The sequence below is a fragment of the Archocentrus centrarchus genome, chromosome 5 (genome assembly GCF_007364275.1).
Source record: "Archocentrus centrarchus isolate MPI-CPG fArcCen1 chromosome 5, fArcCen1, whole genome shotgun sequence".
NCBI lineage: Eukaryota > Metazoa > Chordata > Actinopteri > Cichliformes > Cichlidae > Archocentrus > Archocentrus centrarchus.
Window position 1 is genome coordinate 32,664,041 of NC_044350.1, and position 19,394 is coordinate 32,683,434.

The following is a 19,394-nucleotide window of genomic DNA, read 5'->3' on the forward strand; positions in this document are numbered from 1 at the left end:
GAGATGATCAAAATATTATCACCACACATACACAGACATGGAAAGTCTGACCCTTCTTTTTTCTCTGTTTGCAACTAAACATTCATTCCTTCTAAGATACACAGCATAAATACACCATTACATTATTTATTAGATCTAATGCAATAATTATCCACAGCAGAAGAGTAAATGGGAAAAAGGGAGATAAGGAGAAGGCTGGAGGGAGCATAAAGAGTGGAGCAGAGGAGGAAAAGTATGCAATTGTGGAACAGATGACAGGACAAAGAAGGGATGATAGTGCAGGACAGATAAATTGAAGACAATTTTACTCGTTTAGTGACCAGGGATGCTGGCAGCAGCTTCGATTTTCTGTGGCTCTCTTTATGGTTTCTTGTAGAAGCAGTCGAGGTGAACAGAGTGGATTAGAGCTGAAAGCTGCATTTTCTGACACAGGAAGTCAACAGCTCCACACTCTGAATTGGACAAGTGATGAAAAGTGGGCCAATTTTCATCACCTCACTCAGTGAGACTGTTTAATTTTCTGTGTGTGCGACTGACTGTGTGGTGGAGGAAGTAAAGTCAAAACTTTCTCAGACAGAGTGCCTCAAAATACATTACAAAGCAATCAGCGATGCACTTAAAACTGATCTGAATCAACCCAGTGATTTTCAAACAATAAGAAAGGACTTCAGAAAGTTTGGAAGCCAAGATTATTATCTGAAGAAATCTTCATGCCATCAACTATTGATATTAGTTAATATGATATGATTTTATGATGATTTTGATATGATTGATTGGTTGAACAGAGAGTAGAATCCTATCAGGCTTGTTGAGCCACCATTAAATGATTATTTCAGTGTTGCTAGCTTTCACCGGTTGGAACATTTGATAAAAAAGTGGATTATTTGTGTCTGAAGGGCAGCTGAGTTATAACACGCATCTACAGAGATGAGTTTATTTTACAGGGAAGTTTATTGTAGAATAGTAGAGTTAGATGAAAGTTGGCTCACATCCAGAAATGTAACTTTCTGTTCAAATTGCAACAATGCCTCTGTCAACCTTTCTCTTTTAAACTATAAAAATTTGTTAATTATATTATTACACAGCTGCAGTTGTTATATTTTTCAGTCATGGCCTCTGTGTGGACATGAATCAAAGACCGTCCAATGGTCTGGAGCCTCTTTAGTGAGCGTGAAAGATCTTTGGAATTTTTATAGCGGGGGCCACAGGGCCTCCACCTGTTTGACTGAATTGAAAGTGAAGGAAACAATCTCCTTTCAAGCTGCAGAAGCAGAACTGTTGTGACAGAGAAGAGGGTCCACTTCAGAAGATTTTAAAGATCCTCTGACAGGGGCGAAGCCTCACTGTGAGATCAAAAGGCAGTATGTGCTCTATTTGACCCTTTACATCTTTGATCAGTGCCGGGCTGCACTTTGATGACCGCAGAGGAAGTGGTAAATGTGTGTGTTTGTGTGTATCTGCTGTTTATTCTTTAGTCCTATTTTCTTCTTGGTGTCAAAGCATATAGAGACACCGAATGTAACAGTTTTTATAAAAACAATATGACACAGTAACACAGTTTAATATGTAATGTGTTCATATTGTGAGGATAAGTGTAACATTGTTTTAATTCCCCATGTATGTATATGTATACATATGCTGAGTTAAGCAGTTCCCAGTTACATTACAGCCTCATGCATTTATTGTCCTTGTGTTACTCTCCAGTTGTGTTAAAGATCAGGTGATTTCATGCTTATTGTTATAGTCTGCTGGAGAAAGTAAACTTTATTGTGTTTTTCCCAAACTTCTGCACGCCAACAAATGCAAACATAATTGAATCACAACCAAACTTTTGTTTTTTTCCCCACTTAAAAGTGAAGACTTCTTTTAGTCTTTCCTCTCTTGTCAACTGTAGCAATAGCCACAAAGATGACAGTTATTTAATGGAAATGGGAAAAAAAGGCAGTAGCAGTGGTCATTCACAAGCCCCCCCCAACCCCCCCCTCATGTTCCTGAGACATGACCTTTCTCAAAAACAAGCTGATTGCAGCCGTCTTGACATCAGCACATCGCACTCATTAGCACCGCTACACCACAAATAACTGCTGGAGAGGCTCAGAAAAAAAGAAGAAAAGACACAATCAAACAATGACGCTAACAATAATGAGATTGGCACATTTGTTTCTTGCAGCGGCAGGTCAAGGTGGTAATGAGTTGCTATGGTGATCGGGAGTTTGCCGGCTTGTTGATTGGCGCTTAATGATGCCCTACTTGATCATCTCATTGAGTGAGAGAAATCCGAGGAGGGTGTGTAGAGAGCGAAAAAGAGGGGGAGCGATAAAAAGAGTGCGAAACAAAACAAGCCCACCCCCACCAGAAAGGTACGATTTAGATAAGAGAAAGGTGAGGCGAATAAAGATGAACAGCTGAGGGTCGAGGAGGAACAGGCGGAGATAGAGGCCACTTGGTTTGTAGGGCTAAATTAGAAAAAACAATCAAGTTTGCAGTCTTTCATTAAGTTGTCAATTAAACTTTGCTTCGGTTAAAAACCATTTACACTTACATACTTCACCAAGTCTTGAGTATTTACACAAACATAGTATACCTGGTCATATGACTTTGGCAGCTGTACACTGGTATGTAATACTCAGCTATATTACATACCACTCCACACATACCCTCTCACCTGGTTTGATGCACGGCATTCCCTCTGATCAGTGACAGGAAATGATGCACACAGGGACATGATGTGATGTATTAGAGGCGTGACATCAGAAATCATCCAGTGGAGCTGCTCGGATTAAATCATACTGTTTATATGTGTGGCCTTTAAGCCATCCTTCACATACACATGATGTCTTTCACTGAATCTCTTCTCTGCAGTCATAGCTTTTCAGTTCTGGGTTTCAAGCCACGTGGGAACACGTGCTGATGTTCATATAATTGAAATACAAAAAAATGATATGCAGGAAACTTCCCAAACTGCGCCAAAATGATCCAAACTGCTCACTCCAACCCAGTGTTAGCAGCTCTTTCCCTACATTGTCCTGTGAGGAAAAACCTTTGGGACAGGACCGGGCTGGAGAAAACTAGCTGTGGTCTTTTTTTCTTTTTTCTTTAAGGGTCTAAATAATAAATATTTTATTTTTTCTCCCTTCCCTTCCCATCCCAATTGATCTATACACAATTTAAGGTACACTATACCAGGCCACCTACACATTACACCTACAGGAGCTGCTCAGCCATGCCGCGAAGCTCCCAGTGCAGTTTCTTTGCTGATGTTAATGCCAGGGGAGGTTTGAAACCCTGCAGTTATTGAGTCAGGAGTATTTATGAACTTCGCTCCTTTGCTTTGTAACTTTACGTGTTCTGCTATGGTTCATAAACACTTCCATTTTGAAATAATATGACTTACAGATACAGACCTACATCGCATAATATCTGGGATGAAATTTCATGAACTGACTTGTTGCGATGGTGGCATCCTATTATAGCACCGAGCTCTTTTTGAATGACCCACACAAATGTTTGTAAAGGCAGACTGCATGGCTAGGTGCTTGATTTTATACACATGTGGCAATGGGGCTGATAACACCTCAATTAAAATATTAAGAGACGTGGCCAAATGCTTTCTACATGTATTGTCTCAGTGTGAGTGTCTCTCATCATCATCATCATCCTCTCTCTTTCTCATATATCCCATTATAAGTTCTCCCTCAGGCCTCAGCTTTAATGAAAAAGGAACGAAGGGAATTCAGAGTACATCCGCTCTGGTAAAGGGTTAAAGTATTACTGGAAAATTTCAAGCTCCTTTAATTTTGTGTTTCCCACATACTAGGCAGTCTACATGATGCAGACAGCTATCTTTGAACCTCTATCTATCTCAGCAGCTGTGGCCAAGGTCACGCTGGGGAGTCCCAGCGGGGGGTGCAGGTAGGTTGGTGAACAGAGCCAAAGAAGACAGAAAAAAAATTAGAAAAAGGAAAAATAGACTGCAGGGTCTTTTTCTTTCCGCAGTTGGAAGTTCTGAAAGAAATTCAAGCAATATGCAGGGCCAATACTCCCGACGGAATAGAGGGCTATATACAGTCATTTATGATTAATTATTTAGATGTATTTATGTATTCTGTGCACACAGCAGCTGTTTAGAAGAGGTGATGACTTTATGGTAATTTTGAAGGCTGTGGTTTGTGATACTATTGAACTGTTGTACTGACAGGTGTTTCTAATATTTAATTTGCTCTAATGAAATTAATTAGGAAGCCTAAATCTCCAAGTCTAAAATAATATGCACCAAGATGTCAGATTTTTATACGTCTTCTGTTTCTATTTATACCTCGTCTCCTTCTTTGTTTCCCTCGCGCTTCCTCCCTCTCACTCCACCAAGTTTCTTTTTCACAGCGTGATTTATCTCTATGACTGTCAAACAAATTAACAATATTGCCAAAGTGGTTTGCAGTATATTACAATAAACTGAGAAGCACATCAAAATAATAGAGAAAAATGATTTGGCTGCTCGTTCTTTCTTTCTCGAAAGCCCATTGCTTCAATATCTGGGCTAATAAATGTGCTCACAAGGGGTTTGCCAGCGCACACACACCACCCACAACCACATTAAGGTGGAGGTGGCAGGCAGGAATTCATGCTGTCTGATCCCCTGTGAGAGCAGTCATTACTCCATGACAGTTTTCAGCAGTAGGGGAGACGCACAAACATCCTCTTTCTTGTTGAGGCTTGTAAACCAACAAAAATGAAAATTACACTCAAAACTATAATATTTATATACACTTGTGTACTTGATGCATTCAAAGGCAGAGGTCTGATTGCCTCCTCAGCTTCCATTTCCCATCAAAAGGCAAAGTAATCACCATAAAATCTTCATGGAGGACGGTTTGTTGTTCACGTGTGGCGGTTAGAAGACGGTGCATGTGCCACTTCTGTGTTGCTACACTTGTTTGTGTACTATTAGCTGTGCTTGGAGTGATAATCCAGGTTCACATGGACAGCAGGAGAGACTGCATAGAACACTGACCTGCAGATTGCAAAAAATAGGAAAAAAAAGAAGACGTTTTGGACTGTGTTTTTGTGGCAAACAGTTAATGGACACAAACGGACACATCGACATATTTGCCAGTCAGTCAGCTGATCAGTGCAACACTGGTTTGATACCACAGATGCATCTTGGCTAGGTGATACTGGCCCTCCATGCTTGACTGCCTCTGTCTATCTTTTTTAATTACTGTGAGCTTGTAGCTGAACACACACACACACACACACACACACACACACACACACACACACACACACACACACACACATGGGCATACTCTCTCTCTCTTTCTCCAGTGAAGTGAAAGTGAATGGCGCTCACTCATCAGAGCAAAAAACAAGAGCCAAAAGAGGACAGATTGTTTATGTGTGTGTGTATGCCAGCAAACATCTTGTTGTGTAGAAATGTGGTATGTCATCACACAAATGTCTATCTGTCTGTGTGCTTGTAGGTTTGTGTGTATATGCTGAGCTCATTAAGAGTACCCAACAGACTTCAGTGACCTCTCTGTTCTTTGTCCAGTTTCTAACTGCTGATGAGAGCTGGAGGGGAAGGAGGAAGGCAGCAGAGGCGCATGTAAATTAGGGGGAAAGAAACAAAAAGATGATTAGAGACAAAAAATGAAGAATGGAGAGGAAGAACGGGTGGGAAATGATATAATAAGAAAACATGAAAGATGAAAATAGATGTGAGAAAACAGTGGTGGATGGTGGAACACAAAAAATGATATTGCAGTATAAAGTATGACGCAGGAGCTGAGACAGGATGAGAAAGAAACAGAGAAACAATGAGGATAAAGCTGGATACATGGGGAAAAAATGACATTATTATTGCTTCATTGCCACTGTTACAGTCTGTGTGTGCTCATATCGTGTTTGCTTTGACTCCAAGTGTTTCTTTATTCCTCTTCAGTAAAGCACCCTTTCAAATCAGCTGAAGGAAGTGTTTCAGTATCTGCCCACTGAGTTCTTCGCCTGCCCCAAACTCAATCTCGTGTTTTGGCTCCTATTTCTGATTTGTGAATGATAAATCGAGTGTCCTTTTCTTTCTGTGGCACGGCGATGGATGGGAGCCCGACATTTCGGTCGGGATAAAAGCCATGCTGATGAGAGCTTTGTTGAGCTTTTATGAAAGCTGGCCTGCTGCTTCATGAAGGCGTTCAATCATATAAACATGCCATATTCATTTATCAGCCCTCACAACAGGGTTCAAAATTTGCATGTAGCATAGGCCGCCTTCAAAGTTGCCTAATAATTTGCTCAATTGAGATTATATCTGAGAGACCTTCATGGAGGCCATGTTTTTCTGCATGTCAGAATGAAGCATGAAGTTTTAGGCATCAATTTTCACCACCTTCTATTTCCTGCTTGTACATACCATCACACATCAGCAGTAGATTCACTTAATAATACTAAGTTACTACTGGGGGGGAATTAAATAAGTATTTCTCCCAAAATACTAATGCAGTAATATAATATTTGTTACATTCTCCCCATAAACTTCTCCCAGTCTTTCTTAAAGAGAAATGGATTCAATAAATATTATAATATTATTCTGCTGTCTGTGTTTCCAATAGAGGGAACCATTTTAATGGGACACCGGTCAATACCCCCCCATTAAGCTCACAGACAAGACAAAAATCATTGCTTCACTTAGCACGCATATGCACAAACAAAAACACACAGAAAAGGACAAAGACTTTAATGATTCGCACAGCTTTGGATTTAAACACCACACACACGCAGGTGTACACTGATAAACACGCTGCCACAAGAGATGCTTTAACACAAAAACACAGTGGGTGCTCAGTAAGACGCTCGCTCGATGTGCTTTCAGCGTTGTGACATTTAGAAAAGGAGCGTCTCGGCGTAAAGCCGAACAGACCGTCTCTCATTTCATCCGTGTGAGGATGGACAGTAGAAAAGGAAATGTAAAGGAAAACTACCGGCCTTAAACTTTCCTTTTTTATTCTTGAGCTACAGCCAAAGAGTCAAAGACACAAACTTCAACTCGATCAAAAGTTTCTATTTAAGACGTCTTTTGCAGCCTTCGTTACAGCGACCAGCTGACGAGTTTCCAATTCACCGCTAAGTTGTGTTTCTTTACTTTGCTTTGAGTCATAATAATTGAAGTAACTGCAGAAAGTTGTGACATTAAGTTATTATTCAACATGTAAAAAGCTGAGAATTTAGACAGTAGCATTTCCTAAGGTCTTCAGTGAACCACTGAACAAATATACCTAAATGTTTAAAATATAATTAGACTTTGGTCTTATTTATTCCACAAAGTCTTGAATATATTTTAATACAAAATAAGCCATCCATCCATCCATCCATCCATTCGCTTCCGCACATCCTGTTAAGGGTCGCGGGGGGGCTGGAGCCTATCCCAGCTGTCATAGGGCGAGAGGCAGGGTACACCCTGAACAAGTCGCCAGCCTGTTGCAGGGCCAACACAGAGGGACAGACGACCTTTCACACTCACATTCATGCTCTCATTCACACCTATGGGCAATTTAGATTAGCCAATTAACCTAACCCCAGTAAGTGCATGTCTTTGGAATGTGGGAGGAAACCGGAGTACCCGGAGGAAACCCACACAAGCACGGGGAGAACATGCAAACTCCACACAGAGAGAGGGAGAGGCCTGGGCCAAGGTGGAATCGAACCCAGGCCTTCCAGATGGTATTCTAACTGGGAAGCAGCAGTGCTAACCACTGCGCCACCGTGCTGCCACAAAATAAGCCAGTTTCATTAAAATGATGATTATTTTAATGTTTTGTCAGCAGCCCAGTGGTTTATGTAAAGCGAATATTTCACTGTTCACCCCCTTTCCCACCCATCCCTAACTCTGAAACCATTTATATAAAAAAAAGTGATACATTTTTCATTTTCTCTAATAAAAGGGAAAAAATACAAAACTTTACATCCAAATCTTTGCCTGTGAACTCTGTTCTCCCTGACATGACCTCACTGGTCCAATTTGAACTCATCACCTTTTCAGTTCCTGGTTAAAACTGTTCCCCATATCACATTTTCTTCCTGCCTGTTACTGCGCTTACTTCCCAGTTTGGTCTGTTTGCCTTCAAGTCCAAGTCTCAGCAGTCCTGAGACTACAGCGGTCTGAGCAAATAAGGACTTGGTTCTGGCCTTATGGGTAATACCTCCTTCTTTGTACACTCATAAATGTTTGGCTGAAGTTGTGATGGTCTACAAAACTCTCACAGGGCCTATCACACATGCTGTGTTGGTACTTTCCAATAATGTGAATCAGGTCAGACTAAAATGTGTATGAAATAATGACAACAAATGACAAATCGCTGCCAGTGGCAGAAAACGTAATTCCTCTGATGGCCACTCGCTCTGCCTCCAAAAGCAAATCAATCCCAGCATACAGAATTGTTGTAATTCCTCCTGGAGTTTTACCTCTAAGGTTTAAAATTAGGGGAGTGGCTGCTTTGATTGACAGGTATGCTGGTACTAGGCAGTGATGACCTCAGCTCTGCTAATTTAAATCTCCACCATGTTAATGAAATTATCTCACACATGGAATTGCTGTGTGTCAAAGCTCATTCAAAAGATTTTGCTTCAGTTTCGGTGAGTGTAACGCAGCTATTTTTTATAATTGGCAGATTTGTGTCTTCAGTTTATGAATGCTAACCAGACAAGGGAGAATTAGCAAATATCTTAACACTCCATCCTCTGGACCAGTTGTGGTCACTTTTGGCTCTACTGGCCAAAATGCTGAAAATGAAGCTTCAAAATGCTGAGTCTAAAACCCACGAGTGATGTCACAGCGTCTGTGATACATGTGATCAGGCATCGCATGACATGATAATGTGGCCAAAGAATTAAGTCCACTGCATTTCCTGACATGTAGTTTCCTCTCTTCCTAACCCCCCTCCAGCCCCCCAGCCCCCCACCACACACGCATGTTTTCAGGACTGCCACAAACTCCTAAATATCCTTTAACTTGTAGGTGGGATTGCCTTTTACAGCAGTAAAAGGTCATTCAGATTTTGTTATCGTTACATTGTGTGTATTTTTTTATTGTAAAATAGCTCTTTATCAGAAAAAAAATCTAAACTTTTAAATACCCCCTCCCCCAAAAACACACACACACACACACACACACACACACACACACACACACACACACACACACAACCAACCTTCCCATCCCCCCAGCTCTAAAATCCCTGCAGGGGATCTTTCTTTAGTGATCAAGAGAAAGATTTTTTAAATAACAATAATAAAAAAAGTGCCATCTTCAAAGGGAAGTTATAACACAGGACCCACTGGAGGTATCGCCACAGCGTCTCGAGCTCTCCGGAGGAGTTGAAGTAAAAGACATTTTCTTTTATAATTTAATCTGATATAATTGGCTGAGTGACATTATTGTAACGAGCGGTTGTATTCATGCTTTTATTTTAGGCCCCCGAGGATTTCCCAGCCTTTCCTCCTCTTTTTCCAGCCAAAAGGAAATTAAAAAAAAAAAAAAAGATTGATGGGAGGAGTTGTTGAATGTAAGATGAATACATTCAACAACTGCCCCCATCTCTCTGCCTCCATCTTTCCCTTCTCCTTCCAGGTCACAGCTTATATCTCTCTGCTTGTCACTCTGTCATTCCAAGCCAATTACTGCTGGCTTCAGGTGCTTAACCTCAGGCCTCACTATCAACTGGCTCATTATGTCTCTGCTTTAAATCTCTTTCTTATCCCCTATAGCTCATTCTGTCTATTCCTCTCTATCACTTTTTTTTGGGTCTTTTTTCATTCACTGAATATTTGACTTCGCATTTGTCTCGTTTAAGTCTACTTAATTATTTCCCTTTGTTTATTTAGTGTCTTCTACTGAATTTTTCAGTTTTCTTACACTCTCCATTTGTTCACATACTCTTTTTTGTCCCTTTCTCAGCCTCTGTACGCCTCCTTCTTGTTTCTCTCTTTCTCTCTCTGCTCTCTGGCCCCACTCTCATTCTGCAAATTGCTACAACTCAATTGTCCCTTTCCTGGCTGTAGGCAGCAATAGTATTAATAAAGCAGGATTTGAAATAGATTTTCTTTCTGCTCCATTTTGAATTACATTACTGCACGGTGTTGGCTCCGAGCATTCTTCTTTTTGTGGCTTTTGATATCATAATATACATTCATCGTGTATCTGTCCTGCTGAAGGATTACAGTGCTTAAAATGGAAGATGCCGCAGTGCTGCTCATTCCACAGCTATAGTATCATGTGATGCTTTTTGACTTCAAGAGCATTTTGTTCCCACTTGCAGTGCTGTGCAAGAGTCTTGAGCCACCCCTCATTTTGTTGCATTTTTCTAGGAAAATGGGAAATCGGTGCAGCGACTTATTGGCACATGTGCAAACATGAATGTAAATGCAGTTTATGAGGCAAAAACAGAATTTGTACAATTTTAGCAACATTGAAAGTCAATATTTGGTGTGACCATCTTTATTTTTCAACATAGCCTGACATCTCTGAGGCAGCTTTCATCTAATTGATTTAATTAGTCTTCAGGAACAGTTCTCCAGGCTCCTTGAAGGACATTAAAAAGCTCTACTTTGTGTTTCTATCTATCTATCTATCTATCTATCTATCTATCTATCTATCTATCTATCTATCTATCTATCTATCTATCTATCTATCTATCTATCTATCTATCTATCTATCTATCTATCTATCTATCTATCTATCTATCTATCTATCTATCTATCTATCTTTTCTTCATCTTCATTTTCTTCATTAAAGACAGGATGTTCTTAGAAAGTGTGTGTGCCTGTGCGCTCTCTGACAGCTGTGTTTTTTAGGACATTTTGACTTTAAGACCATATCAGGGATATTTTGGCAGGTCCTTAATTCACACACCTGTTCAAAGGGCTGCTTGTGGATTAAGACTTGATTTAAGGGTTAAAGTTTAAAATTTAAGCACGCAAAGGAATGTGCCATTTAATGTCCTCACAAAGACTGTCATAAAAACATGTATCTGTGTGTGTGTGTGTGTTGAGGCAACGACCCAGTTTAATGACATTCTTAAAGCTGTCATGATAAAGAGGTTGATAATTTTATGATATGCTATTGAGGTACTTGAGTGATGAAATATTGCATACTTCATTTTTGCTTTTTATTAATGAGGTGAATCAAAGTGTGTCCTTAAGTGCTTGGGTGAAGGTGTGTGTGCGTGTGTGTCCACACGAGTGGTCATATGTGCTATTTATATGAAAAGAATAATAGGTACTTCATTTTGGACAGCTCAGTAAAACCCTTCACACAAACACACACAAAAAGAGGCAAGTTCCCATTATATGAATGTGTAAACAGCTTTATTCCTACTACATGGTTAACATAGGTACACACACACACACCACACACACACACACACACACACACACACACACACACACACACACACACACACACACACACACACACACGCACACACACACTCTCCTGTTAAATCTGAGGAGGGGTAAATCCTCCATGAGGGTTTTCGTCTGATCTTGCTTGTTTGCCTTCAAGGGTCAGGGTAGAGCTTTCCTCTCTCACTCTATACGCATGTGTGTGTGTGTGTGTGTGTGTGTGTGTGTGTGTATTTAGGTAGAGGTTAGGTTGTCATTTCTTTGGTGTGAGGATGCAGATTAAAGGTGCAGCCTCTGCAACATATCACTGGTCACAAATAATGCTGAAGATATAAGAGCCTCAGGGGTGTGTGTGTGTGTGTGTGTGCGCGCGCGCGCACACACATGTGTTGTAGTGGTGGGAGCTGTTTAGAATCTGTAGTATTAATTGATTTTCTTGCCTTTGGCGAGTGTGTTTTTTTCCTAATATGTAATTTTGCTTCACACACTCACTTATATAAATACAGATGCACACACAGAACATGGAACAGAAATTGTCCCTCTCATGCTTCTCCCACTGGGAAGTTCTCCATGTTTTTACTTTGACACTGACTCTTCTTTCACTCTTTTTTTCATGCTTTTGCCTTTTAGGTGTGAATATAGAAAGCAAATCAAAAACACAGAAAGAAGTAAAGAATGAAGCAGCAGCAGAAGCATAAGAGGCCACGGAGAGAGAAAGAGACACACGGCTCTTTTTAGAACTGCACAACTGCAAATACCAGCACACATCTTTAGGTCATTTGTGCAAAGCCAATTAGGCCATGGTGAAAAGCAGAGAGAGCTAGAACTCTACTAACTTTTGGAATATACAAATTTAATTGCAGTACTCCGTACTACTACAGTACATCATCTGACATGAGAAAGTTCCTGTTTACTAACCGACTGCACTCCTAAATAACTTGTGCATATGCAGCATATGTGACGAAATTGTGCCCCTCCAAAAGCTGTGTATGGTTTTCTTAGCCCGCACCGCCCCGCTGTCATTGCTCCTAATGGCTGCTTTGGACTTTGAGGAAAAAAGTAAAGACTGATTAGAAGTAAGTAGAGCTGCTACAAGTATACTCTCCTTTAGAAGCTTATAATGATACACTTAACAAATGAAGCAATCCTCAACTCACCTCACTGTCCTGGAAATTTATAACATACACTTGCCAATTTGTCCAATACTTATACTGATACTGTTAAATTACCATTGTTATGCCTCATTACATAAAAGTTACTGGAATCATAGAAGTTAAGTGTCTGATGAAGAGCATTTGATAGGAGAGGTACATAAATCTGTGATATAAAAGCGGTTATCAGTCATATCATTATACCTGATGGGTATGACAAGGTAGGCCTCACCCTACCTTAAATACAGCATCTTAACTGTAATTTGTTTGGCATCACCAAGACCTTTCCCTAACCTTTGTCGTGCCATAGTTGATGCATAGTAATTACGCATTTTTCAGTATGGTTGTTTCTCCTGGACCTCGCACAATTCTGAATTTGAATTTTTCAGAACAAAGAGTGAAACTGGCCGAGCCAGTATGGAAGTGAGTGAGATAATGATACGGGAGAAGAAGCACAAGTTCCAAATGAGAGAAAGTTGAAAGAATGGCTGGAGAAGAGATAAAATAAAACAATATAATTTATAACAATATAAAAATTCTGTGCAACAACAACAACAAATAAAAGAAATGGTCAGATTGGTAAACTGGTAAGATGAGAAGTAAACAAGTAATTAGAGGAAAAGATGAGATAGATGGGAAAGGAACAATACAAAACAAAAGGAAAAGGAGAGCAAGAGGACAGGAAGCATGGGGGGGGGGCAGAAAGATTGATTTCCACTCCTCTTCTTTTTCGCTCCTCTTCTCCCTGGAATGGCTCCCTAAAGTCTTTGGATTAATGGCTCTATTTCTGCTGCTCATTCATCAGATTCAGAAAGGCACTCCAAAACACAATGCCTCACTAGGCTCTTGCCTGAACTAGATATCTACCTGCCAAAACATCCAATGGGCCCTTAAGTACTTTCAAAGACAGTCAAAACAACTTTATCTCTACCTCCAGTCAAATCAGCTGGGAATTAGCATTATCCATTGGCTCCTGTGCTTGTTAGTCCTTCTTGTGTAGATGATCGCAGACAGTTCAAGCAGAGGTTGTAGAAAAGTCAGAGAAAAGTAAATCACAGTGCTAAACAGCTTGAGTTTGGTTGTTATGCATTTAACCTTTGGCATCATCTTACAGCAGACATGTCGCGGGGATCAGCTTCCCTTTCCATCTTTCAGACTCCAAGTTCTCAAAATATCCTGTTTCCAGTACAGCTGAAGAGACTGACGTGTTCATTTGTCACTGAAGGGAAAAATTCCATCTGAATTGTTTCATTTTGGTCAGTCAAGACCTTCAAAATCAGGTTATTCAATATCAGCATCAGAAGGCTTTTTGATCGGCTACAAATATCTGCTGCATCAGTTGCTGTACTTAATGGATAACTGTTCACTTCAGCAAGCCACATAGTAAGTGTATGATATTGCAGTAGTCAAATTTACTTTGTAATTATGTTTGTTTTTTGTAGTGCTAAGCTTAAAAATACTAGACATAGCCTCTGTAGCCCTTTCATATTAAGAACCACTCCCCTGGTCCCCCTCAGGGAAGGGAGTCCATGTCTGGCTGCAACATGCCCCACTGTTTGGCCTTGTCACATTGTGCACCAGCTGTGCCACCTACAATGCCCTTTCACAGTGTGTGATAGCTAACATGCCAACCCTTGACCAGCCCTGATTAATGAGGGTGGAAGCATTGCCCCAGTGCAGGGTGTGTGTCCCTGCAGAGAGATACATTTGTTCCTCTTGCATGTAACTGACCTCTATTTTATCCCATATGTCAATTTGTGCTTCATTGTCTTCCAGTGGTTACTCTGCACATCTTTATGTTTTCTTTTGTTTATTCTTGGACTGCATCATCATCAGCTTTGACACAGAGGTGATTTAGCAATATCTACAAGAGAAGTTGACATTAAATGGATGGAGGAAGGAAGAATTTAGAGAGGGTGGGATTATAAGGAAAGAATGGAGAAGGGGGCAGGAAGAGAGAATAAATCAGATGCATGATGTGGCAAATCTGGCATTTGTCATGACTAAGGGCAGCCTGGGAGACACTATCATCAACTTAATGATGTAAACAAAGTAATAATTCAAATAACCTCTCCTACTCGTTTCCTCCCAGTCTTCCCTCTATTCCTGCTCCATAACTTTACAGCACACTTCTTTTTCCGCTCTCATCCATTAAAAAAAAAGTTTACTTTGGTTCATAAAGAGAAGAATACAGCTGGATAATAATCCCAAATAAAATTTGAGCATACAGCAGTGAAAATCACATTATATAATACAATGTAACATTTAATAAAACAATAAACTTAATTTTTGAAGGTGACTGCTGGAATCTTTTGCTCTGTGTGTGCGATCCCCCGCTTTCTGCTTTCATAAATAGAAATTAAGAATCTGTTTATCCAGGTCCAGCTAGGAATGAGCCAGATAATCTGAAAGATTAGATCAGATCTGGATTAAGTGGTTGGGGCTGAGGGTTGGTGGGGGGCTGTTTGGGTAGCTGTTTTTGTTTTGCTGTTTTATCTTTTTCTCTACAGAATTCTTAGTGTAAATATGATTTGGCTAAGGTGGTTTGAGTCTTTTGAGAAACAATAGCTATTGCAGTGAGGGAAGCTTTGATGTATTGCTTTTCTTGGGAAAACTGGTTACTTAATTCTTTCTCTGACTGAGTGAGAGATTATGCCTTTGTAATTGAGGACTTACTGTGTGTTTACCGTAAGTACATCTCCTGATCTGTTTAAGCGTGCATATTTAAAGGTTAGTTCACATTTATTTAAATCTGAAAACAGTGTTTTCTTTGTTTTGTTTCCCACTCGAAGATCCTTTTCTGAAACGGTTTTTCTACCCAATCAGTTCTAAGGAAACTATCTGTTGTTACTGTTAACATCTTTGCAGTCATATATTAATATATATCAAGTCATTTATCAATGTATGGCATAGAGAACAATTCAGCACTGGGCATGAATATTTAGATCACCCATCCCAGACAAGAAAAATAAGTAAACAACTGTGGGCCCTTGTGATTTATGTACAGCACCGACAACAGTATTTCAATAACTAACAACAATGAAGTCCTTGCCAGAGCAACACTTGACCCTGTGTAGTTTACTTAGTTAGGAAAAAGAGTGATTTACACAAAGTTATATGCATTCTTAGTTTGAACGAATCAGTACGACTGACAGTTCCATCATCTGAAATGACACTAAAACTATTTGCTTAGGGTTTGGCACAAAAACACTTCAGTTTGGGGCAGAAATTCTTCACAACAAAGCAAAGGTTAGCACTGATTATCTAATGTTAGCTAGCTACATAGTGGCCATCCATTGGTTGATACTTTCACTGTACTTAGCTGACCCTATAGTAACGGAATGGGGGGAATATTATCTTGCTCATTTTAAAAGAGCAGATCATTTTTGTGGATTGTGGGGCAGTGTAAGGAAAAGTGTGTTTGCAGTTGCAACAACTGAATGTCTGCTTGAGTGAACAACTATCCAGCATCTTGGTTGGATCTAAGACAATTTGCTATCAGTAAGTCATGGGCTCTTGTGGATGTTTGGGGCATTCCTGTAAGTGAAAAACCTTCTGCTGCTAATTATTGCTTAAATACATTAAATTTTAGGTTTGGGGGTTATTTTATCATAAACTTAGAAACTTCACCTACACTGAGCGTCAGTGGCTCATAAGCTGAAGTTTAGGTCTTGATTATATTTTCTCCATCTTCGAGTCCACTAAGGTCCAAGTGATGTAAATTTCATTGTCACACAGTTGGCGTGAGGGTCCATGTGGACGTTTGTGTGTCTTCCAATTTGTGTTAAACTTGTTTTTGTGAACCTGTACGCAAACTTGCTTGTGCAGACTTTACATTATAAACTACACAAGCACCCCAGGTGGCGGACTTCAAAGAAGTAGACGGGAATGACTGCCCAGCCGTCGGGTCTCCAGCTGTCTGTGTCTGTAACAGAGTATAATAAAGCTTTAATCTTCCCACAGGGGCTGGGCGGTTTACTCTCCATAGTCTGATCATCCTGTTGGCCCCCTGTTGCCAGGGTGGGGTGGCAGAGGAAGCTATCATGCACCTAATGCATGGTTTATTTCTTTTACATGTTGATGTACAACAGTGAATGATTTGGCTGATTATAATTAGTTAATATAAGTGGATGGATATCAGCTGAACAATCTAAAATAGTGTTAAGTCCTAATATTTGCACGGCTTTGCACCTTTTTATTTAAGAGCTGTATTTCTGGTAGAACCATGTCCTCCCTGCACAGTGAAGTTGTCACAGACAAAAATGGCCAGAGGAAGGAAGGAAGGAAGGAAGGAAGGAAGGAGAGAAAAAAAGTTTGTTTCCAAGTGCAGTCATATTACACTTTAATCAGTCCCAGAAATTTCTGTGTTGACTCAATTATATGTAGAGATGTGACATGAAACTACAGGGAGGCAGATTCAATTTATTATCAACCTCATAATGAAGATGATATTAATTTAATGCAATGGAGAATAGGGAAATGAGGCAAGCTATCACTGTTCACATTATCAGTCCCCAACATCGTTGTCCATCAGCACATCACGTTTCACAGCAAATTTGAAGAAAATTCACTTAAAATTTTGCCAAATGTCCTGCTGCTGACAAAATCAGGTGAGCGATTATCACCTGTTGAGAAAAAAGCAAGTTATCTTTAAGTGGGTGGCCTTTGCAGCCTGAGTGCTGCGTGATGACCTGCAGATTTATTTTTTTCTTGAATAAAATGGAAGAGTAGCCCATCAGCCCATCTGCATCGGTCTCAGCCGGATGTAGTAAAGTCCCATTTTCTGCGGACAGAATGTGGCCTGTGTGAAAGCATATTGCCTGCTGCGCTGACCTGAAGATTGGGCTATAAGTTGGTTATATTACTCCCCCCCTGCTGCTTTCTTGGCTGCCAAATGTCAGTCTGCCATTGTTTTATCCAGGAATAGTAGATTACTTCATAGGCTTTGGTCTTTTAAGTAGAAACAGAGACTCTTTAAGTCATAAAGCATCCCAGGGAGTCTAAAGTCTCACCCAACTCAAACACATGCAGGACGTTTTTCAGTGCATATAAAAAAAACAAAAACAAATACAAATCTCAAATTTGCAAATACGCAGACTCCCATCCTCATGAGTTTGCCTTCATGTTTAACATTTTCCATTCTGCAGGCACACACATACATTTTAAAAAGTTTTAACATGAGATGTTTAGTTTCTTAACAAAACCGATAAAGCAGCAGTAATAAAAATTAGACCTCATCAACAGGAAATCCTGTGGCATATGTTTCACGTCTCAGATGGCCTCTAAGATAGCTTATCCATCCTGACGTTGTCTAATCTTGTCCCATTAGCCTGGTTTTAGGTTTATACTAAGGAGCTTGTTTGAACAATCTTCTAATGCTCTCAAATGCATTCATACAATCTTTTGGTGTCACACCAAGGGCCATTATCTGAGACTTCAATCTGATAGGCTTTTCCAAATTAAGAAGTTCAACAAGAAGATGTTGTGTGGAAAAACCTGAAAAAGTGAAAAAAAAAAAAAAATATATATATATATATGTATTTTCCAGATAACCATTATTGTTGGTAAAGTTTTCATTTGCATTGGAGTAATACACTTATACACTTAATAACATCTCTAATTATACAGTGACCTGTTTTGGTTGCCTTCGTTAGCTGATAGAAACTAATTAGGCAGAAAGAGAGATTGGTTTGCACAAGCTTGTTAGTGTGCAGTCAGTTGTGAAAGACAAACTTGGGGATGAGAGCCCGACATATGGTTGGAACAAAGCTGTGAGGGGATGTGTTGTTGTGTGTAGCTGTTCTGGTATGTGGGTGTAGGTGGGCCAGTATGAGCTTGTTGTTCATGTAAGTTCATATATTTTATACATGTCTGTTTGGATATTTCTTTCACATTTTGCAGGTTAGCGAAGTCATGCTTATGGAAGAGCTTCAAGTAATTAATGCAAAAGTAATCAATGTAATGTTCTTGTATAGTGACTGTATGTGTGTGTGTCGCATACAGCAAAGGAAGTATTAGCCACTCCTCGTGTCTGGAGATTAATACACAGACTTGTGTCATTATTCCTGAATCTGAACGTTGTGATGGCGTAGCGCTGCCTAGTGGTGATGGAGACTGGCTGTTATTTAACAGATGACAGGTGGGGAACCTGTGAGCCATATAAAAGCTTTTTATATCCTCTTAGAATTTCCTTACACATGATGAGGAAAAAAGTTACCATCAGTGACTAAAACGACTAACTCAGTCTGATAAAAGTCTGCAAACTTGATTTAAAAAAAATGCTTCTGTGAAATCATTGAGGTGACCTGCAAATTGTAGTTTAGAAGTATGAACAACAAAATGTTCCAATAAGTGTAGCTCACCCCCTATTTAAATAAGCATGGAGCTGGAGTGCTATGGAATTAGTACCCCTATAATCTTCCCTTGCTTGAGGCCGCTGTCTCTCCAGCTCACTCTATTGTTTCTGTCCATCTCTCTTTCATTCAGATCCAGTTCATGGTCCTCAAAATGTCAATGTGGTGGATGTCAGAGCCCGCCAGCTGACTATTCAATGGGAGACTTTTGGTTACGCTGTGACACGCTGCCACAGCTACAATCTGACGGTAAGCACAACTGTTAATTATTCTCCACTACTGGAGTATTTATGTGTAACTGATAAGGACAGGGAATAGGTTTTATTAAAAAAAAAAAAAATCAATCATATTTGCTTATGATGGGCAACGAGAGATAGACAAAAAATGTGGGGAAAGGAGCAGAGGAATGCAATGCAGCAAAGATCTAACTGGCCAGAAGCTGACCTGAGCACTTGGCTTTTGGAGACACCATTATTCCAAAGAATGTTCCCTCATTTGA

At 40.0% G+C, this 19,394-nt stretch overlaps 1 protein-coding gene across 1 annotated transcript in view; it reads left to right on the forward strand.

Moving 5' to 3' along the window:
* Positions 1–19,394, forward strand: part of LOC115779987 (receptor-type tyrosine-protein phosphatase T-like) — a 355,835-nt gene that overhangs the window by 128,199 nt on the left and 208,242 nt on the right. The window contains exon 9 of the mRNA XM_030728898.1: positions 19,029–19,144. Coding sequence (XP_030584758.1) covers positions 19,029–19,144 — 116 coding nt within the window. The remainder of the gene's footprint in view (positions 1–19,028; positions 19,145–19,394) is intronic.